The sequence below is a fragment of the Procambarus clarkii genome, chromosome 22 (genome assembly GCF_040958095.1).
Source record: "Procambarus clarkii isolate CNS0578487 chromosome 22, FALCON_Pclarkii_2.0, whole genome shotgun sequence".
Lineage (NCBI taxonomy): Eukaryota > Metazoa > Arthropoda > Malacostraca > Decapoda > Cambaridae > Procambarus > Procambarus clarkii.
The window spans coordinates 6,735,084-6,758,410 of NC_091171.1; the positions used below are offsets into that span (position 1 = coordinate 6,735,084).

At 44.1% G+C, this 23,327-nt stretch overlaps 1 protein-coding gene across 1 annotated transcript in view; it reads left to right on the top strand.

The window, feature by feature from the left end:
• LOC123748321 (FERM, ARHGEF and pleckstrin domain-containing protein 1-like) overlaps nt 1-23,327 on the top strand; it is a 434,539-nt gene that overhangs the window by 121,481 nt on the left and 289,731 nt on the right. Inside the window, 3 exon segments of the mRNA XM_069329367.1 lie at nt 8,974-9,160; nt 9,482-9,605; nt 19,123-19,210. Coding sequence (XP_069185468.1) covers nt 8,974-9,160; nt 9,482-9,605; nt 19,123-19,210 — 399 coding nt within the window.

The following is a 23,327-nucleotide window of genomic DNA, read 5'->3' on the forward strand; positions in this document are numbered from 1 at the left end:
CGACCCAACGTTTAGGAAGCATAACCAAGCAAATATTGCGTCAGCCAAAAAAATGATAGGATGGATTACGAGAACTTTCAAATCCAGGGATCCCATCACAATGGTTGTGCTCTTCAAGTCACTTGTGTTGTCCCGTCTTGAGTACTGCTCAGTACTCACTTCCCCCTTCAGAGCAGGAGAGATTGCTGAAATAGAGGGAATACATAGAGCATATACGGCATACATAGACGAGATAAAGCACCTAAATTATTGGGATCGTCTCAAAGCTCTCCAAATGTACTCACTAGAAAAGAGACGAGAGAGATATCAAATAATATACACATGGAAAGTACTGGGGGGTCAGGTCCCAAATTTACACAGTAAAATAACAACATACTGGAGTGAACGATATGGAAGAAAATGCAGAATAGAACCAGTGAAGAGCAGAGGTGCCATAGGCACAATCAGAGAACACTGTATAAACATCAGAGGTCAGCCAGTTCTTAATTATAGGAAACACAGAGAACATTTCCCTCTGAATTCGATGGTATACAGAGAACATATACGGCACGCATATAAACGATAATTAAACATCTAAATTACTGGGACCGTCTCAAAGCTCTCAAAATGTACCTGCTTGATGGGGTTCTGGGAGTTCTTCCGGCCCGAGGCCTTTCTTGGGGACTCGGTCCTCTTTGGAAAGGAGACGAGAAAGGTACCAAATAATATACAGTATACATGGAAGACACTTGAAGGACTGGTCCCAAATTTGCACAGTAGAATGACAACATACTGGACCGAAAGATTCAGAAGAAAATGCAGAATAGAACCAGTGAAGAGTAGAGGTGCCATAGGCACAATCAGAGAACACTGTCTGAACATCAGAGGTCCACAGTTGTTCAACACCCTCCCAGCAAGCATTATAAATATTGCTGGAACAAAGGTGGATGTATTCAAGAGGCACTTAGATTAGTTCTTGCAAGAAGTGCCGGACCAGCCAGGCTGTAGTGGATATGTGGACCCGCAGGCCGCTCCAGCAACAGCCTGTTGGACCAAGTTATCACAAGTCGAGCCTGGCCTCGGGACCGTGCTTGGAGAGTAGAAGAACTGAAACCCTCTCCAGGTATGCTCCAGGTATCCAGATTGTGCTAGCTAGGTGATTGATGGTGCTGGCTGGATGAGTAATGGGTGACTTCTGGCTGGGTGAGTAATGGGTGGCCTCTGGCTGGGTGAGTAATGGGTGGCCTCTGGCTGGGTGAGTAATGGGTGGCCTCTGGCTGGGTGAGTAATGGGTGGCCTCTGGCTGGGTGAGTAATGGGTGCCCTCTGGCAGGGTGAGTAATATGTGGCCTCTGGCTGGGTGAGTAATGGGTGGCCTCTGGCTGGGTGAGTAATGGGTGGCCTCTGGCTGGGTGAATAATGGGTTCTTACTGGTTATGCGAGTAATGGGTGGTTTCTGGCTGAGTAAATAATAGGTGTTTGCTGGTTGGGTGAGTAATGGGTGTTGGCTGGGTGAATAATGGGTGCTTGCTGATTGGGTGAGTAATAGGTGCTTGCTGGTTGGGTGAGTAATGGGTGCTGAGTGAATAATTGGTTTTGGCTGTGTGAGTGATGGTGCTGACTGGGTAAATGGAGGGAGGTGACTGGATGAGTGATGGGTGCTGACAGCGTGAGGAGTGGGAGCTGAGTACCTTACAGTACCTTGTGTTGGTTACCTTGGGATTACTTTGGTACCAAGGATAAATGTCCCCACGGCCCAATTTGTGACTATGCATTCTTGTCTTGTCAACCAGGCTGTTAGATTCTGCTGCTGGCAGTCCGACAATTTCACCTTGATTGATCAGATTCCGTTTTACGGGAATTTTCAAGTTAACCCTTGAAGCCCAGTGCCTGAAGCCTTACCCCAGTGCTAGAGAGCACTAATGAACAAAGTGCGAGCACAGATCCAGATGGACAAACATACCCAACACAAAAGGAAGTTAGTGAGCAACAACAGAAATCTGCAAGATTCCCTCCTAAATCTGTCAGCAAAGAGCCACCACAGAGTGTAGTGGAAATAAACCATGATAAGCAAACAAAGCATGAACGGGGAACTTGCCGATATTATGCATGGGATGTATGTTAATATGGGCTGTCAGGAAGAACAAACGGAACCTGACCTTCATACACAATTAAGCATATGCAACATGCAAATATAACCACCCAAAAAACTGCAGGAATACTCTAAATACAGGAACATGTCATTCAGATAATTGCAAATATTTCTACCCAAAACTGTGTAAAAATTTGCTAAACAAGATGGAGTGTTTTAACAAAGATTATCCAGATTTTCATATTAAAGGAACAAAACGAAGAAAATAACCAGCGTTGAATGTAATGAAACACCATTTTCTGGCTGATTCCTGGAGGCTCCCCGGAGCTATCCAGGCTGGATGGATATGTATATCTGTCTGGCATCAGTCAATGCATGGAGTTCTGCCTACCGGGAACCACGAGCCAGAACCTGGCCCCCTCTAGAGAGGCACGAGGAGCAATAGCCTATAGACTCCCCTCCCCCCCTGTGGTTGGGAGCATTCTGTCTGCCATCGACCAGGACAGGCACCCAGAAAGGTAGGCGCCCCAAAATAAACCCTTATTCTGGTAAAATTATTGGGACCGAAAGTGGAACAGGTGGACAGAACTCCCCAAACGAAAATTAGCAAACTAGCATGACGTTATCATGTCGCCGCACCGCTGTCTGCGCAACCCCCCCTCCCTCTCCCCGGGAGGGGGAAGGGGGAGCCCCAGACCCATCCGCCGGCGACCCAACCTACAGTTCTTAGGCTGGATGTCAAAAAGCATGAAAAACACCACCGACCGGAGGGAGGGAGGGATGCCGGGGAGCCTCCGGGACTCGCCCAGAAAATGGCGTTTCATTACAATCGACACTGGTTTTCTGGAGAGTGCCCCGTCGGCTCCCCAGAGCTAACTACCCAAAGATAAGGAAAAAACAATGACTTACCTGGGAGGCGGTTCGCCCTCACTCCTCAACGCGAAATCGAGAAACTGGCTGCAACCGCCGACCCAAGGCAACGCAGGCTCTACCTAGCCCTGGAACATTTACCAGGTAGCGAGCAGCCATGACCCTGTTCGACCTCCAAAAACTCTGCTCCCGAATGTCAACCCAAGACATGTGGCCAAAGACGGCAGCCAAAGCCGCAAACTTACGAACGTCGTGGGCACGGGGATTAACCGCAGGCTGGCTAGACTTAATAACCCTGCGGACAACCTGAGAAACCTGAACCCGGGAACAGGGAAGAAGGGAAACCGAGTCAACCCAAAACGCATCCCCGGCCGCCGCAGCTGTGGCGCGCAAATAACGGCGGAGAGCCCCGAACAGACACAACACGTGATGCACCTCCAGCCTGACCAACCAAGCATCAACAACCCAAGGCCCCCTCCGAAACACAGCTGTTTCATTCTTCGCCAGAAAAGGAGACGGCTGCAACCGAACAAAACGACCACTAGGACCACCGAAGGAGCAGAAACCCCTGCGCCAGAGGAGAGCATGAAGCTCCCCTACCTGACCCCCAGAAGCCAAAGCCATCAGGAAAAGAGCTTTAGAAAAACAATCCCGAACGGAAGGGGCCACTGTACTGGAGTGAACAATATGGAAGAAAATGCAGAATAGAACCAGTGAAGAGCAGAGGTGAAATAGGCACAATCAGAGAACACTGTATAAACATCAGAGGTCCGCGGCTGTTCAACACCCTCCCATCGAGCATCAGAAATAATGCCGGAACAACCGTGAACATCTTCAAGAGAAAACTAGACTTTTCTAAAAGACGTTCCGGACCAACTGGGCTGTGGTGGGTATGTGGGCCTGCGGGCCGCTCCAAGCAACAGCCTGGTGGACCAAACTCTCACAAGTCAAGCCTGGCCTCGGGCCGGGCTTGGGGAGTAGAAGAACTCCCAGAACCCCATCAACCAAGTATCAACCAGGTAACCACAAACCGAGGAGAAGAGACAAACAAGAGCACCCGGTCCAAGGACCAGGGCTGGACCGATCCGCTGAAAGAGGTGGAGCCACGGAAAGACCCTCGGGTTCGGACACCGAGCAAGCAGCGCCTGAAACCAAGGCTGGGCCGGCCACCACAGAGCCAGAAGGACAACTCTTTCCTGGTAAGTCTCCAAGTGAGCCAGGACTTGGAGCAACAGCTGAACCGGGGGAAAGAGGTAAAGATAACCCCAAGTCGCCCAGTCCTGCCTGAAGGCGTCGACCCCGACGGCCTCACAGTCAGGGAAGGGCGCCACATATACTGGGAGACGCCTCGACAATGCCGACGTGTAGAGATCCACGTATAGAGTCCCGAACGCCTGGCACAGCCAACTGAAGGAGTCAGTGTTGATCATCCATTCCGTGGAAAGGGGAAGGAAACGAGACAGGCCGTCCGCCAGGACGTTGGACACCCCCCTGGAGAGCCAAACCCTGAGAACTTTGCAGACGAGTCATCCGAAGCGACCAGCCCCAAAGAGCCAAGGACTGCATCGAATGCCCGCGGTTCAGGCAATGAACCACTGGGGAGCAGTCCGAATGGAGCTGGATCGTTGATCCACGAGCGACTTGAACCCCTCCGGAGCGGCATCCACACCGCCACAAACTCCCGGACCGTGTTGTGAGCCCAAAGAAAGGACGGACCCAACCGCCCCTGGTCGGCCTGGTGAGCACTGGTTACAAAACCCCAGCCAAGAGACGATGCGTCCATGTACACATCGAGCAATAGCTCGGGCAGGCGCCAAGGTACTGAACCCCAAAAAACCCGAAGAGAAAGCTGGTGACGCAGCAACCGATGCAAAGCCCCCGGAGGCTGAACCCAACAATTGCGAGAGAGGCGGAAGGGCCATCCCCGAAGGAACCAGAACAGCTGACGAAGCCACACCTGACCCAGTAGGTAGGCCATCATGGCAAAGTTCAGGCTCCCACACAAACTCTCGAGCATCCGCCGCGTGACCCAGGAACCCCCTAAGAAACAGGTGAAAGCTGGACCACAGGCGAAGCAGAGCTGCCGGAGGCAGAGACAAGGAAGCGATGCGAGCGTCCCAAACCAAACCCAGCCAAGACCGAACCTGAGAGGGAACCAGGTGGGACTTCCTCCAGTTCACCAAGAACCTGAACCTGGTGAGCCAGGAAAAAATGAAACTCCTGGCTAGCAGACATGCGGACCGGCTGGGAGCCCAGACCAGCCAGTCGTCGAGGTAGGCCAACACCTGAACACCTAAAAGATGCAGACGGGCCACCATGACCTGTGTTAGTCATATGAAAATGCGAGGTACCAGGTTCAACTCAAACGGGAGACAACGAACAGGGTAACACTGACTCCCCACAACAAACCCGAGCCAGTCCCTGAACCCCAAATGAATCAGGACGTACCAATATGCGTCCCTGAGGTCCAAGGACACCATCCAAGCACTCGGCTCCAACAGAAGCCAGACCAAGGACAGCATAGTCATCCGAAAGGAGGGGCAATGAACCCAAAGGTTCAGACGGGACAAGTCCAGAATGAATCTCAGGTCCGCACATGGGACTGGAAACAGGCGGGAGACCCACCTGAGGGACGTTGTCGTTTCAACCATGCCTTAGCGAACCCACTCCAAGATGACTTGACAGAGCGCAGGATAAGAGGCCTGTCCCATCAGCCCCACGCCCCCCAAAGGAGGAGGAGCCACCCAACGCCACTGCAGACCATTGGAGACCACCTGAAAAGCCCATAAATCATGAGACTGTGTGAGCGAACAGAGCAAGCCTCCCCCAACGCCTCGTCAATGGGACAATCTTCGAAAAGGCTGCTGCCCCTCACAAGAGCTCGAGCCCCGTACAGAGCGAACACTGCATCGACCAGACGAAGGCAGTTCCGAATGCGGCATCGGCCCCGAAACTGGCACCAGTGGCCTACCCCGACGAGCGGAACCCCGAGCCCTGGCACGACCCCCCCCCCCCCCCGGGGGAAAGCTCCCTCCTCCTGGGGCCCTGGGAGAACCAACAAATCAGACATGGGACGACAACTAGCCGAAGGCGCTTGCAGATACTGCACCACAGCAGAATCCGCAAACAGCAAGGGGCAAAAGGGCGAAGACAACCTAAGGGCCAGGGCCCAGGCCGATTCCAGGGAGGAAGCGAGCACCGCCTGCTGACACGCGAGCCGGGAGTCATAAAACAGCAACACCGCATCCCGCAGGATCGGCGCAAACAGCTTCAACAAAGTATACGACAAGCGAGCCGCCAAGCGCAAGGCACCGGACCCAAGAATGGCCCCAAGCGCCTCTACATCCTCCCCAAGCCAGTCTGAAGACAACGAGGGAAAAGAAGCGCAAAGCCGAAGCAAAGAGGCCACGAGCACGCAAGTCCTCAGCAACCTGCGCAGCCAAAAGGTAAGGGATCTGCTCATGGTCCCAACGCCAACATCCTGAGGAAGGGCAAGAGCAAAGAAGCACTCATTGAGGTGCTCAAACTCGTCCCACAGGAAAACCTGGACCACCGTCAATGCCTCATGCCACTCAAGCATGTGGGAACGACAGAAGGAATGCCATGCCTCCAAACCAAAACCAGGATAGTCCGCCAGCCAGGACGACCCCAGAACCTCATACCAGATCCAGTGGGGAAACGAAGACCCAAACCTGAACGAAGACAGATCCATGATAGAGGCGTAATCCGGGTCACGCAGGAGGTAAGCCGTAAAGGCCGCATGCACCACACCAGGTTGGATGCGGGAAGTCAAAAACCTCCGGAAAGACGAGACTGAAGCACCCGAAGGGAGACGGAGCCGAACCCTGGGAGGGGCAGACACCAAATCCAATTCGTACGCAGAGGGAAGAAAGGAAAACCCCTTTCCTTGTAACAGTAAGGAATGCTCAGAGAGCTGAAAAACCCAGGCGTGTTCCACACCGGCAGGCGCATCCCCCGAGTCTGCCCGAGTCTCAAGACCATCTAAACCCTGCCCCAACTTGGAAACCCTCAGACGTTTCAGAGCCAGAAGCAGGGGGGGGGGGGGGGCGAAGACCAGACCGAACCACAGGAGGGGAAGAACGAGGGGGCACGGACGAAACCAACTCTGGGTCCCGATAAGCAAAATAGGGCAGCCTCAGGGCTTCCGGCATAGCAACCAACCTAGCACTTTTTAACAACCTACACCTAACATGCAACGCTTGCGTTGCCTGTACCCGAAGAATGTCATCACTAGACTGGGTAAACTGAATCACCAGCAAGCAACAAAACTTGCAGGACTCCGGGTCGAAGGTGTCACCGACCCAACAGGCAGCATGATAGAGGCAAAAACAATGAGAGTCATCCTGAGACAAGGGGACAGAGCAACCCTCGAACTCGCACAAAGCGAAGGGGGATGGGGGGGACTCAAAGGTCACATCCATCAGACCCACGCGCCCCCTTGGGAATTCCCAGGGTTCTAAAACGGAACTCATGCTCAGGGAAGCCCCAGGCAGGGTACCGCTAACCGGTGCCCAATCTACTAAATGACTTGCTAAGAGCTGAATTCCCCCCGGGATGTGTTCACTCACGGGGACCTAGCAGGGGGAACCACCTGAAGAGAATTTAGTACCCAGGAACTGTACACAGGGGGGCAACCAAGGCAGGCCCCTCCCCCACCAGGCAGGAAAAAAAAAAAAAAACCCGCAAGAGGACAGCGTACCCAGGCGGAACAGAGCCGGTCGCTATGAATGGTGAAAACAAGCTGCGCAGTACCCTACACCCTGTACCAGTGCAAACTGCCCCTTACCCTAAGGTAAACAAGGGATACAAAAACATCCCAGCACAAAAAGGGCGGCCAAAAACCCAGCAGTAAATGGCCTAGCAATGGCAGAACCCAGGGAAGTTGTGGAAGGAGGCCCCAAGCCCCAAGGACAGTACTTACTGGGCACCTAGGGAAGGGAACCCTAGGCACATGCAGCCCAAGTACTGAAGAATATCTCCTGGCTCGCGCACCACCTAGTAGATGGTCACCACACATAAGGCACAGTGCTCAAACAACCACTGGAGCCAGAGCACACGACCGCTACCTATAGTATCAGCCTCAGAACTAGGGTGTGGATAGCCGGCGCAAGGATCTGGGGCTCCCCCTCCCGGGTAGGGGGAAGCTGTGCAGACGGCGGCGCGGTGACGTGTAACGTCATACTCATTTGCTCGTTTCTGTTTGGGGAGTTCTATCCACTTGTTCGGCTTTCTGTAGCAATTTTTACCAGAATCGGGGTTTGTATTGCGACGCTTACCTTGCTGGATGCCTATTCTGGTAGATGGCAGACATAGAATGCTTCCAACCACACGGGGGTTTCTATAGGCCATTGCTTCTCATGCCTCTATTGGGGGGGGGGGGGAGGTTCTGGCTCGTGGTCCCCGGTAGGCCCACAGAACGCCATATACATGACTGATGCCAAAGTCTGACATTGGCATATCAATCTGGATAGCTCTGGGAAGCTAACAGGGCTCCCCCCAGAAAAATTCAGAGTTACCATGACCTTTACAGTGTAATTGATTACTCCAAGCATTATTTTATATTTGTCCATTTTGTGGTATGAAAAAAAAGTGCTGGTGGACCCTGTGGTGGGCCCTAGGCCATGACTTACTTGGCCTATTGTGTAATCCAGTAAACAAAGGTGATCAGGTGTCAAAAGGAGGATTATTTATTGTTAAAAGGAAGTTTTTGTTGTGATACATGTATAAGCCCTTTGTTAGGTTCTAGGACCATGATTCTTTTATCACTCAAAATGAAGTTAATTGAGATTGTCTCTGTCTCTCTAATTATATATTTGATTTCTTGTTGGTGTTGACTATAAAGAATTTTGTCTCCTGACACCAAATAAAGATTCCACGTTAAGAAGATTTGGATCAAGGTCTATAGTTTACCATACCAGGCATGTAGTATTTTTATGTATACTGTATTTCCATTTGTATGGGAGGGTTTTAGAATTGTGAAACATTAGAGTAACAGGAGAGTATAATCAACAGGTTTGTTTAAGTCAAGTGGAACCAGTTCTGCGGTTTTGTGTCAAGTTTTACACACCGGATCCGGCCCAGCTTGAAGAGGAGTACACACGGTACCTCTTTGCTCTCCAGATCAAGCGCGACCTTGCCCATGGTTGGCTCATGTGCAATGACAACACTGCCGCACTCATGGCCTCATATATTGTTCAAGGTAAGCCAATCTTCCTTTCAAAATACTCTTGGTACTGTACTAGGTAAGACTGAAATAAAATACACAATGCTGTATGTTATGAGAGAAAACTGGGTAAGTGAGACAACAGACAAACTTGACTTGAAAAAAGTGGACACTACTAGAGTCTAAAGAGTTTTTTAATGGACTTGAATGGAATTGTTAACTGAGGAAAGGTTTATTTATACGATTAATATACAGTACCAGGTGCACAGTTGTAGTATGCATTGAAATTAAGGTTCCATTTACCTATACACAGGTCTTTGCAAATTTTTAAGTGTTGAAAACTGAATATTTTTTTAGCTGAATGTGGAGACTTTGTTGAAGAGGACTACCCTGACCACCGCTACCTCTCCTTGTACAAGTTTGTTCCTTCTCAAGACCCAGAGTTAGAGAGAAAAATTATGGAAAATCACAAAAAACATGTGTAAGTAATATAGTTTCTTTTTTGTTGAAGCACTGCATGCAGGAAATTCTTTGTTAGTTACTTTGCATGACTTTTTCATGCAAAAAGTTTCGTACTGTTCAGATGATAGTAGTCCCTAGTTTTTCTGCCATATTTTTGGGTAGTGTGGGGTGAACATGCTTCCAGTTCACCATTGTTTGTTCTCAATGACTTGGTGATGGTGGTTACCTTGTGTTGATTCTGGGGGTCATGGTCACCGCAGTCCAGTCTCTGACTAGGACTGGTGGGCACAGAATATTTCTTTGCAATTTACAGCAGTAGTTTAGTAAAGCTTTTGGTAAATATATAAGAACTTTTTTATTAAAATATAAAAAATAGGTGATAACAAACTTAGTGTTTGGTAATTTACATGAGTATGGTGCCCACATAGCATGATGTAACTTAAGCGATCTCCCTCTGTGTTTGTCACCATTGTGGAAATACTCTCTCGTGTTGTATACATTTGTTCAACGTTTAATGATGTAGAACTTTAACAACTTTAACAAAGATCTAGGAGTAATCATGTCAGAAGACATAACTTGTAAGAACACAATGATGTATTTGTCACAACTGCAAGAAAAATGACAAGTTGGATAACAAGAATCTTGCAAACATGAGATTTCAAACCAATGATATTTTTAACATGCTATTGCTCTCTAGGGTAGAATATTGTTGCACACTAACAGCCACAACCAAAGCTGAAGAAATTGCTGACTTGGAGAATGTACAAAGGTCTTTTATTGCCAATATCCACTCAATAAGAAACCTAAATTATTGGGAATGCTTAAAATTTTAAAATCTGTATTCCCTAGACTACAGGCATGAGAGATGCTTAATAATTTACACTTGGAAAATATTAGAGGACTGGTTCCAAATCTGCACACAGAAATAACTCCACATGAGACCAGAAGTCATGATAGAATGTGCAAAATAGTCCTGTGGAAAAGCAGAGGTGCAATAGGTGCGCTGAGAGAAGATTCTATCAACAAGTGTGCAAGATTTTTCAACATTCTCCCTCTAAATATAAAGGGTATAGTTAGCTGACTTCTCATGGTGTTCAAAAGGGAAATAGATAAACACCTCCAAAGAATTCCTGTTAAACTGGGCTGTGATTCACACATCAGGCTGCGAGCAGCTGCTTCTAACAGCCTGGTTGACCAGACCACCAACCAGGAGGCCTGGTCAGTGATTGGGCTGTAGGGATGTTAATCCTCAGCATCAACGAAACAAAAGGTATGGTAACCCACTAGTAATCATGAGTAAGTCCATCAAGTATTAGTGGTGTCTCAAAACCAATGAAAGCCAGGAAAACCACTAGTTTTGGCAGTTGGTTTCAAGATTTGGCAATGTTTAAATGTTGTTGTTATTGCCTTTTGATGCAAGGGGTAATGATGGAACTAGATGTGTTTTAGAGCTTGACTTGACACGTGGCAGCGAGGGCTGGACGATTTGTTGATGGTGTCGGCTTACTGTTGCTGTACTTCATAACTAGGGGTTACGTGTTCCATGTATGAGTGTCCCAGTGGTTTGAGTTGTATGAATAGGTCAGATGTGGCCTAATTTTTGGGTTGACTGGAGATATTTAGCCAATGCTTTGCTACTTAATAATTTATATGCGATGAATGAACTTCTCCTCCAATATATGCTCGATACTAAAGGCATTTTGAGGTTGATAAGTACTTGTTTGAATTTACTTCTGGCACTATAATGTTTGAAACAATGAATGAGGTAATGTTCAATTACCCCCCCCCCCCCCTGGAATATGGTAGTGGATGCAAAGTTCATTTATGTCTGTCCTGTATTTATAGCTGTGTGCTGCCAGTGTGGTGTGTCCCAGCCCTAGTCTGGTCATTGTTAATATGTAGTGTTCTGTTTTATGTCTGGCGTGCTTCCAAGTTTCCCAGGTCTTTTTAATGGTTTCATAGTATATTGAAGCATATTGAAATATACTACTGTATGTGTCATAGTATATTTCATATTACATGTGTATGTGTATGTGTATGTGTATGTGTGTGTGTGTGTGTGTGTGTGTGTGTGTGTGTGTGTGTGTGTGTGTGTGTGTGTGTGTGTGTGTGTGTGTGTGTGTGTGTGTGTGTGTGTGTGTGTGTATATATATATATATATATATATATATATATATATATATATATATATATATATATATATATATATATATATATATATATATATATATATATATATATATATATATATATATATATATATATATATATATATATATATATATATATATATATATTATTAAATATGACCGAAAAAGTAAGATTAATAATTCTAACACGAATTTTCTCAATCATTCGTACATTTCTTTTCACTGTTGGAGGTAAATAAAAAATCAATTCTCCAAAATTCATTTTTTATTTCTAGTCTGACGCGACACGAGCGCGTTTCGTAAAACTTATTACATTTTCAAAGACTTTAGTTTACAAATACACAACTGAATAGAACTTACGCATCTCCGATTTTATATCTACATTTTAGTGAGGTGGATGGGGTGAGGTGGCATTAATAGGGTATTAATTTCATCAACACAAGACAGAACAAAAGGTGGCATTAATAGGGTATTAATTTCATCAACACAAGACAGAACACGAAACAATGGGTATTGAATAGGAGTGTTTGTAGAAAGCCTATTGGTCCATATTTCTTGATGCTTCTATATTGGAGCGGAGTCTTGAGGTGGGTAGAATATAGTTGTGCATTAATTGGCTGTTGATTGCTGGTGTTGACTTCTTGATGTGTAGTGCCTCGCAAACGTCAAGCCGCCTGCTATCGCTGTATCTATCGATGATTTCTGTGTTGTTTACTAGGATTTCTCTGGCGATGGTTTGGTTGTGGGAAGAGATTATATGTTCCTTAATGGAGCCCTGTTGCTTATGCATCGTTAAACGCCTAGAAAGAGATGTTGTTGTCTTGCCTATATACTGGGTTTTTTGGAGCTTACAGTCCCCAAGAGGGCATTTGAAGGCATAGACGACGTTAGTCTCTTTTAAAGCGTTCTGTTTTGTGTCTGGAGAGTTTCTCATGAGTAGGCTGGCCGTTTTTCTGGTTTTATAGTAAATCGTCAGTTGTATCCTCTGATTTTTGTCTGTAGGGATAACGTTTCTATTAACAATATCTTTCAGGACCCTTTCCTCCGTTTAATGAGTTCCGTTTTATGAGCTGTGGAAAAGAAGTTCCTGTAAAATAGTCTAATAGGGGGTATAGGTGTTGTGTTAGTTGTCTCTTCAGAGGTTGCATGGCGTTTCACTTTCCTTCTTATGATGTCTTCGACGAAACCATTGGAGAAGCCGTTGTTGACTAGGACCTGCCTTACCCTACATTGTTCTTCGTCGACTTGCTTCCATTCTGAGCTGTGGCTGAGAGCACGGTCGACATATGCGATATATAAGATATACAAGGCAGAGAATGAAATCAAAGACAACAAAACGCAACTACTTCATGCTACAAACGAGTGGAGAAATAGCAACATCGACGAAAGTATCCGTACCCGCATTGAACAACACCTTGACATCCTCACAGACCGACATCACCTCAGCACTGAAACAAGGATTATCAAGAAACTTACATCATTATATGGAGGACCTATGGCAATTCCACGACCAAGAGATGGCTTCCTGAACCTTGCAGGAATTAACCTCACTGAGGACCAAGTCACTCTCCTAAATCTGGGCATAAACTGTCATGTTATGTCCAGACCGAGTGAGATGGCCCGGAAAGTAGAGTTGGAAATTCTGTTGGACGACATATTCGACCTCGAGACACAAAAGAAGGTCACTACCAAAGATACCTTACAAGCAGAACTTATTGCAGAAGGAGGAAAGAATCGAGGCAATTACAGAAGCACCATACTATCCCCCGAGCTCAAAGCGGCAGCTAAAAGCCTTCGTGAGAACAAGGAGATAGTTGTCAGGAGAGGTGACAAGTCGCCAATATATGTCATTCTTAAAAAAGACGAATATCTGGCGAAAATGAACATCATACTCTCTGACCAAACTAAGTTCCAAAGGGTAACGAAGGACACTACAGCCGAATTAAAAGCAAAGGTCAACAAACTGATCGAAACTGTGAACGCCAAGAAATCCGGACTCCACCTGCCAAAGATCATTTTTAAGGGGAATATAAACCTGGATATGCGTATGGAAATGTCAAGACACACAAGCCTGGAAACCCACTTTGGCCAATCATTAGCCAGATACCCACACCCACGTACAGACTGGCGAAGCGACTCAATGGCCTGCTGACTCCTTATGTTCCTTGCGCCTTCAGCCTGAAGTCTCCAAAGGAATTTGTTGACTTACTGCGGGGCACACGGGCCACAGGGATAAGAGCCTCGTTGGACGTAGAATCGCTGTTTACCAACGTACCTGTGGACGAGACAATCGGGATGATAGCCGACAGAGTGTATCGTGATCCAGCCTGTACTCCTCTTGACATACCAGAAAATATTCTGAGGAAACTACTCCAAGCTTGTACTAAAGAGGCACCCTTCTTGAGCCCGGATGGGCACATGTATAAGCAAGTAGATGGGGTCGCCATGGGTTCTCCCCTAGGTGTCCTGTTTGCAAACATCTACATGGGTACCATCGAGCAAAAAGTCTTAGTCGACATGAACTTGAAACCGGCCATATACTGCAGGTATGTTGACGACATTTTTACACAGGTACCTGATGTCAGACATCTGCAGGAGCTGAAGGAGGCATTTGAGCAGAGTTCCGTGCTGCGTTTCACTTACGAGATGGAAAAGGATGGGAAGCTGCCCTTTCTAGATGTAACAGTCATGGAAAAGAGCGGAGGTTTCCACACTGCAGTCCACACTAAGGAAACGAATATAGGAATGTGCCTAAATGCCAACAGCGACTGCCCAGACAGGTACAAGAGGAGTGTTGTTAACGCATATGTCGACCGTGCTCTCAGCCACAGCTCAGAATGGAAGCAAGTCGACGAAGAACTCTGTAGGGTAAGGCAGGTCCTAGTCAACAACGGCTTCTCCAATGGTTTCGTCGAAGACATCATAAGAAGGAAAGTGAAACGCCATGCAACCTCTGAAGAGACAACTAACACAACACCTATACCCCCTATTAGACTATTTTACAGGAACTTCTTTTCCACAGCTCATAAAATGGAGGAAAGGGTCCTGAAAGATATTGTTAATAGAAACGTTATCCCTACAGACAAAAATCAGAGGATACAACTGACGATTTACTATAAAACCAGAAAAACGGTCAGCCTACTCATGAGAAACTCTCCAGACACAAAACAGAACGCTTTAAAAGAGACTAACGTCGTCTATGCCTTCAAATGCCCTCTTGGGGACTGTAAGCTCCAAAAAACCCAGTATATAGGCAAGACAACAACATCTCTTTCTAGGCGTTTAACGATGCATAAGCAACAGGGCTCCACAGCTCAGAATGGAAGCAAGTCGACGAAGAACTCTGTAGGGTAAGGCAGGTCCTAGTCAACAACGGCTTCTCCAATGGTTTCGTCGAAGACATCATAAGAAGGAAAGTGAAACGCCATGCAACCTCTGAAGAGACAACTAACACAACACCTATACCCCCTATTAGACTATTTTACAGGAACTTCTTTTCCACAGCTCATAAAACGGAGGAAAGGGTCCTGAAAGATATTGTTAATAGAAACGTTATCCCTACAGACAAAAATCAGAGGATACAACTGACGATTTACTATAAAACCAGAAAAACGGCCAGCCTACTCATGAGAAACTCTCCAGACACAAAACAGAACGCTTTAAAAGAGACTAACGTCGTCTATGCCTTCAAATGCCCTCTTGGGGACTGTAAGCTCCAAAAAACCCAGTATATAGGCAAGACAACAACATCTCTTTCTAGGCGTTTAACGATGCATAAGCAACAGGGCTCCATTAAGGAACATATAACCTCTTCCCACAACCAAACCATCGCCAGAGAAATCCTAGTAAACAACACAGAAATCATCGATAGATACAGCGATAGCAGGCGGCTTGACGTTTGCGAGGCACTACACATCAAGAAGTCAACACCAGCAATCAACAGCCAATTAATGCACAACTATATTCTACCCACCTCAAGACTCCGCTCCAATATAGAAGCATCAAGAAATATGGACCAATAGGCTTTCTACAATCACTTCTATTCAATACCCATTGTTTCGTGTTCTGTCTTGTGTTGATGAAATTAATACCCTATTAATACCACCTCTTGTTCTGTCTTGTGTTGATGAAATTAATACCCTATTAATGCCACCTCACCCCATCCACCTCTCTCAAATGTAGATATAAAATCGGGGATGCGTAAGTTCTATTCAGTTGTGTATTTGTAAACTAAAGTCTTTGAAAATGTAATAAGTTTTACGAAACGCGCTCGTGTCGCGTCAGACTAGAAATAAAAATGAATTTTGGAGAATTGATTTTTGATTTACCTCCAACAGTGAAAAGAAATGTACGAAAGATTGAGAAAATTCGTGTTAGAATTATTAATCTTACTTTTTCGGTCATATTTAATAATATATGTCTACAGGAAAGACTGCTACCAAAATATACTAATATATATATATATATATATATATATATATATATATATATATATATTAGTATATTTTGGTAGCAGTCTTTCCTGTAGACATATATTATTAAATATGACCAAAAAAGTAAGATTAATAATTCTAACACGAATTTTCTCAATCTTTCGTACATTACGCTTCACTGTTGGAGGTAAATCAAAAATCACTTCTCCAAAATTCATTTTTATTTTTAGTCTGACGCGACACGGGCGCGTTTCGTAAAACTTATTACATTTTCAAAGACTTCACAAATACACAACTGATTAGAACTTGCGTTTCCCTGATTTTATATCTACATTTGAGTGAGGTGGGAAGGGTGATGTGGCATTACATTTGAGTGAGGTGGGAAGGGTGATGTGGCATTAACACAAGACAGAACACTAGGGGATATTAATAGGGTATTAAAAGTATCAACACAAGACAGAACAGAAACAATGGGTATTGAATAGAAGTGTTTGTAGAAAGCCTATTGGTCCATATTTCTTGATGCTTCTATATTGGAGCGGAGTCTTGAGGTGGGTAGAATATAGTTGTGCAATAATTGGCTGTTGATTGCTGGTGTTGACTTCTTGATGTGTAGTGCCTCGCAAACGTCAAGCCGTCTGCTATCGCTGTATCTATCGATGATTTCTGTGTTGTTTACTAGGATTTCTCTGGCGATGGTTTGGATAAAAATGAATTTTGGAGAAGTGATTTTTGATTTACCTCCAACAGTGAAGCGTAATGTACGAAAGATTGAGAAAATTCGTGTTAGAATTATTAATCTTACTTTTTCGGTCATATATATATATATATATATATATATATATATATATATATATATATATATATATATATATATATATATATATATATATTTATATTTTTGTCGTACCTAGTAGCCAGAACACACTTCTCGGCCTACTATGCAAGGCCCGATTTGCCTAATAAGTCAAGTTTTCCTGAATTAACATATTTTATTATATATTTTATTTGTTGTTACCATGATGTAACGTTGGTTACATCATGGTAACAATTATTTGCATTGTTACCTTTGGCAGGTCAGGGTGAATCTTGGAGGTCTATTGGTATTCTTTAAGGCATGGCTTAAACAACACAAAGCACAGGGGATCTACCAAGGGCTACACCAAGAAGGGGCATTTTATTACATCTCTTGATTTTTAATGAATAAAATATTTTTGCGAATATTGTATTCAAATTTTGTGTATGGTCACCCTGAGGTTTATATAATAATCTAATTGTTTTAAATTAAACTTAGGGTGGAGGATTCCCTTTAGATTAGTTCCGTAGCCTTAGGGTTAAATGTATTAAGTAAATTGTTAGGTGTTTTGATTTGAAGTTGTGCAGACAGGAACATGCCTGTGAGTTTGAGCACTTTAAGCATCATTACATCCAGCATATCATCCAAATGACAGGTGAGGGATTGAGTGCAAATTACAAAACAACTAAACAATACCTTCAAATACTGATGGCAATCATCAAAGAAAGTGCTACTCTCTCACCTCTGTTACTCTCCCAAAAAAGTTTTCATTGTTGATGAAAAAAGTTTAAATTGGAAACGAATGTCATCAAGACGTGCATCTTCAGGGAAGAGAGGACAGCTACAGGCTTCAAAGCTGCTCAATATTGCTGACGTATAATGCTAGGTAGCAATGCTGCAGAAAATGTGAAGTTAAGGCCTTTATTGATGTGCCATTAAGATAATCCAAGGGTTCTGGAGAGCTGTTCCAAGCATAATTTCCCTAGTCATTTTGATAATCACGTAAGAAAACTTGGGTGACAAGGAATTTGTTTCTGGACTTGTTCATTACATATTTGTATGAGTTTGTGCAGGAGTACTTTGTCAAAAAACTTGGAGGTGATATCAGTATTGATCATGGATAAGGTCTCTAGGCAACTTGCATCTGTAGACTATCATACAAACAATGTATGGGGTGATGTTCTTGTCACCAAATACAACACCATTACATGAACCTATGGACCAAGATGATATTAAATTACCCAGAGTTTATTACATATTTTAAATAATGTCCCAGGTCAGTAATACAATAAACAATTCAAACAGACCAACAGTCTGAATGTTTGCATAATTATTATAATAGGAAGGTTACCAAAAACATTGAAATGTGATGCAATGAAGTACACAAGGTGACTATGAATGGAGTGTGTGTGGGGAAAGTAAGGCATAAGTGCTATATTGATTTCAGAGGCTTTAAACAGCAGCAGAAATTCCTTGCAAAGTTGTTCCACTTTCTCAAAACATTAGATATGATGAAAGTTGATGTAGAGGATTTGGCTAAATTCCTTGAGTGCTATGGAGAGCCCACGAATGAAATAGACCTGCTTCAGCTGGCATAATATTGGAAATATGAGAAAGAAAGTATTATAATTCCTGTAGTGATTATATCAGCCAGCACTCATTACAGTTCCCTGTAATCGCCACTGCCCCTGTATTTACTTCACTCTGTGGTTTGTATCCTGGAATATGTTGGTCCTGGGAACACTTATCTGGATCTGCTACCAGCAAAACGTGTTCAGTATTTGAAATTGAAATAAGTTTATTGAGCTATAAATACACACAAAGGGACAATGTAGCTCAAGCTATTCTCACTCCATTCAGTATAACATGTTCATATATAAATACACAGACACATCACAAACAATCAACATATTACCAAACATTCTGTGTGATAAACATACAGTATACACTTCTTATTTCTTGTTCAGTATTGTGATGGTGTAATCCAAAGTGCAGCTGTTGGTTTTACTGTGATTATTTATAAGTGAAGGAATTCTCATGATTGTATTAACATTTATTTTGGTTAGTTGTTAGTTCTTGTATCAGATAATTGTAATATTTTTGTATTTTTAAGTAAATTTTTGAAGTATTTATTAAACATTCATTGTTATATTGTAGGGGTATGACACCTGCTGCAGCTGACCTTAATCTCTTGGAAACTGCGAGAAGATGTGAATTATATGGTATTAAAATGCATCCTGCAAAGGTATGTATTTCAAGAGTTTGTTTTTTGGAAGGTTCTATTAGTCTTAAAACTTACAAATTTTGTCAATCTGTTTATTTTAAGTTTAAATGCCATCTGTTTGCATTTCAGATTTTAAGGGTTTCAACAGATTGGAAATTTTGATGAATATTTTACATTGGATTGCACATCACAGTGAGGTAGTTAGTAACCCTTGAATGCATTGCAGCATTTCTGTTTTTTATATATTTTAATGATTTGCTTCCACTTGGGCTGGACGGGAGAGCGATGGTCTCGCTTCACGCGTGTCGGCATTCAATCCCTGACCGTCCAGGTGGTTGGGCACTATTCTTTACCCCCATCCCATCCCTAATCTTTATCCTGACCCCTTCCGTGTACAATATAGTCATAATGGCTTGACGCTTTCCCTGATAATTTCCTTCCCTCCCTCTTAGAACTCCCTCTGTTTGGAGGTGGGGGGGGGGACTCTCATGTAGAATCTTCCTGGATATTTTGGCCGTTTTCAATTTTGAGAGTTTGAAGTAATACATGAAATAATAGCTGATAAATTTTACATGCTGATTTGGCTGTCACTTACAAGAAGCAGTAACGAGTTGTTTGAACCAAAATATAATACCTGTACAGTATGAAGAAAGGATGATAAAGGCCTCATAAACCTAATCCAATTTGGAAAAATAGTAATAGAAAAATATAATTGTACATGAACTATAACAGCCGCCAGAGAATATATAGCGAGGAGGGTGAGACAGAGCAACACGACCAAGTTGTGGTGAAATTTAACTGTGATCAAAGGAAATTACCATTGGTGATAGATAGGGGCCTACCTTTACTTCATAATGTTTCTCTAGGGGACAGTTAGTGACAGATAGGGCACACTATTACTTCATAATATTTCACTGGGGGACAGTTAGTGGGTGCCTGACAGCTGGGTGGACAGCGCTTCGGATTCGTAGTCCTGAGGTCCCGGGTTCGATCCCCAGTGGAGGCGGAGACAAATAGGCAAAATGTTTCTTTCACCCTCATGCCCCTGTTATCTAGCAGTAAATAGGTACCTGGTAAATAGGTACCAGCTACTATGGGCTGCTTCCTGGGAGTGTGTAACAAAATGGAGGCCTGGTCGAGGACCGGACCAAGGGGACATTAAGCCCCGAAATCATCTCAAGATAACCTCAAGATTAGTGATTAGATAGGGAGCCGGTCGGCCGAGCGGACAGCACGCTGGACTTGTGATCCTGTGGTCCTGGGTTTGATCCCAGGCGCCGGCGAGAAACAATGGGCAGAGTTTCTTTCACTCTATGCCCCTGTTACCTATCAGTAAAATAGGTACCTGGGTGTTAGTCAGCTGTCACGGGCTGCCTCGTTGGGGTGGAGGCCTGGTCGCGGACCGGGCCGTGGGGACACTAAAAAGCCCCGAAATCATCTCAAGATAACCTCAAGGGTCATATCTGGAGAGGCTTCAAGAAGTTTTACTCAAGCCTGGCCTGGGGCCAGGCTGAACTTGTGATAACTTGGGCCAACAGGCTGTTGCTTGGAGCAGCCTGCAGACCCACATTTCCATTATAATCTGGTTGATCTGGCACTTCTTGCAGAAACTTAACTAATTGTTTTTTGAAGAAGTCCAACTGTGTTCAGGTAATATTTCTAATGCTTGCTGGGAGGGTATTGAACAGCCATGGACCTCTGATCTTAAATAAGATCTTAAGTGTGCGAGGTTCTACTCTATGCAGAATAAACCTCACTGGTTCCGTTTTGCATTTCCTTCCATATCTTTCACTTCAGTAAGTTATTCTATTGTGCAAATTTGGGACCTGGCTCTCCAGTATCTTCCAGGTATATATTATTTGATACCTCTCTCATCTCCTTTCCAGAGAGTACATTTTGAGCACTCTGAGACGGTTCCAATAATATTTCTTTGTGATATTTCTCTGGGGGGACAGTCACAGATAGGGTCCCTTTATTATTTCATAATGTTTCTCTGGGGGGATAGTTAATGACAAACATGGTCCCACCATTACTTCATAATAATCGTAATAATGATGATTGTATAAACGTAATGATGTTGATAAGCGTTGTCCTTTTTTTCATTTTCTGATGTGGGGTTGATGATCATATCTTCAGCTACATTATTACGATGAATCGTCTGCATCTCACATTACAGTAATCTGGGAACAAGACTGAAATTCACTAATGATAGAATAAGAATTTGCATTGCTGCCCCAGATATAACTGGGGCATTTTACCTTTTCAATATATACTGTACTTGAGAGTTTTTTCATTTACACAGTGAAATGATTTACCAAGCTGTTGGTAGTTGCCTTTTGCATGGCCAATTCATACTGAGCATGCTAGACATTCTGGTACTGGAAAGTCCTACTGCTGATAGCAGCCCAACTCGGTAGATAGCAACAGCCTTTTCAGTCTTCAAACTCTTAATTCAGATTATACTTGAACTCTGAAAAATAGGCAGCAGTGCATATACTGTATGTGAATGTGAATTTGTTTTTACCACTTCACTGGGGAAGGCACCCAGAAAGTCACAGAATGAAAACAAACTACTGCTGGATTCAAAAGAGACCGAAGTCTTGTAACCCACTGAAAGAACTAACCCAACTATGTAAACAAATGGTCAAATTCTCTCAGACCTAGCACAAACTCGTTTGGCCGACCTCCCCAACTCATATTAGGTAAGGATAGGGGGTGAGGTAGCTCACAGCCTGCTGGGGTCTGAGCTCCTAGTTCTATCACTGATTTAGTGCATACCAGGTTGCCTCTCTTCCGTGCTAGCTCCAGTGTTCTGCTTAAGTGGTGTGGTGTTTGCCTTTGGTGGCTTTTTCTGTACATTGTATGGTGTGAACTAAGTTTTCAGAGTTCTTGGAGTTGCGTATGCTTAGGATTACCTTCCCTGTGTGATATCTAGTGCTGCATTTGCATTGCCAGAGTTTTCTTCTCTGGAGTGTTTGGGAGTCAGCCTTCACAGCCATGAAATCCAGATTGGGTTGAGTTACTTTTATGAAAAAAGAAAAAGTAAGCGATGAATGTAATGAGATGCCAATTTCTGGGTGAGCCTCTGGTGGCTCACCCAAAGTTTTAGGTCTTGAGGGTTTAGTGAAAGACTTGTATAAGGACAAGAATCAATTGGAAACAAATTGCAAAGCCATGGAAGAGGAGAATAAACGCTTAAAAATAGTTTTGGAAGAAGTTAAAACAAATTTAAACATAAATTACTACAATAAGTTAGGTAAGGAAATCCAACAGGAAAAACAGCTTTTGTCAGTACAGATGGAGGAAGTTACACAGGGAATAAAACAGTGCAAGAAGGATGTGCAACTCACCTATGCACAAGTGGTCAAGGAGAAAAAAAGAATAGAAGAAGCAGTAAAGGAAGCCAAACACTGCAGCAACCAGGATAAAACTAACATTAGGCTGAAAGTCAGAAAGGAATTGGTATCATATCCTAAATTGGTGCAAAACACAGTTGATCAAAGTAAATTCCTGATAATTTTTGGTTGCAAAGAAAAGGAGATAACATCTAGGTCAGAAAGAGCTGTAGAAGAAGGAAAAGTAGTAGATAAAATTGTTGGGGTTGTGGAAGGTCTTACTACCATAGAGAATGTGTGCGACTATAGGAGGATTGGCAGGTACGTAAAAGGGAAAGATCGACCTTTCAGGATACTCTAAATGGTGCCAAACAGATGGAAAAATTACTAAGGAATGTTAGGAAATTACAAAGTGATGAGGAAGGGAAATTATGGTCATTAAGACAAGATCTTTCAAAAGAAGATAGAATGAAGCTGAAACTGAACCTCGTAGAGGCAAAAACGTCTAAATGAGAGCAGGAACGAAGAAGAAATCAATTCCTTTTTCTACAAAGTGATAGGGGTAGGTAGGCCAGGGTAGGTAGGCCAGTAAAATGGTACAAAAAGGCAAACCAACAAAATCGATAGAGAAAGGGGTAGCGAAGAATAAGGAGAGAGGGAACATGTTCCTGAAAATTGTATACACCAACATAGATGGAGTGAGAGCAAAGATGCAGGAGTTAAGTGATGTAATACAGCTGCAGACACCAGATATTGTTGCACTCATGGAGACGAAGATGATACTGAAGATGATACTGTAGATT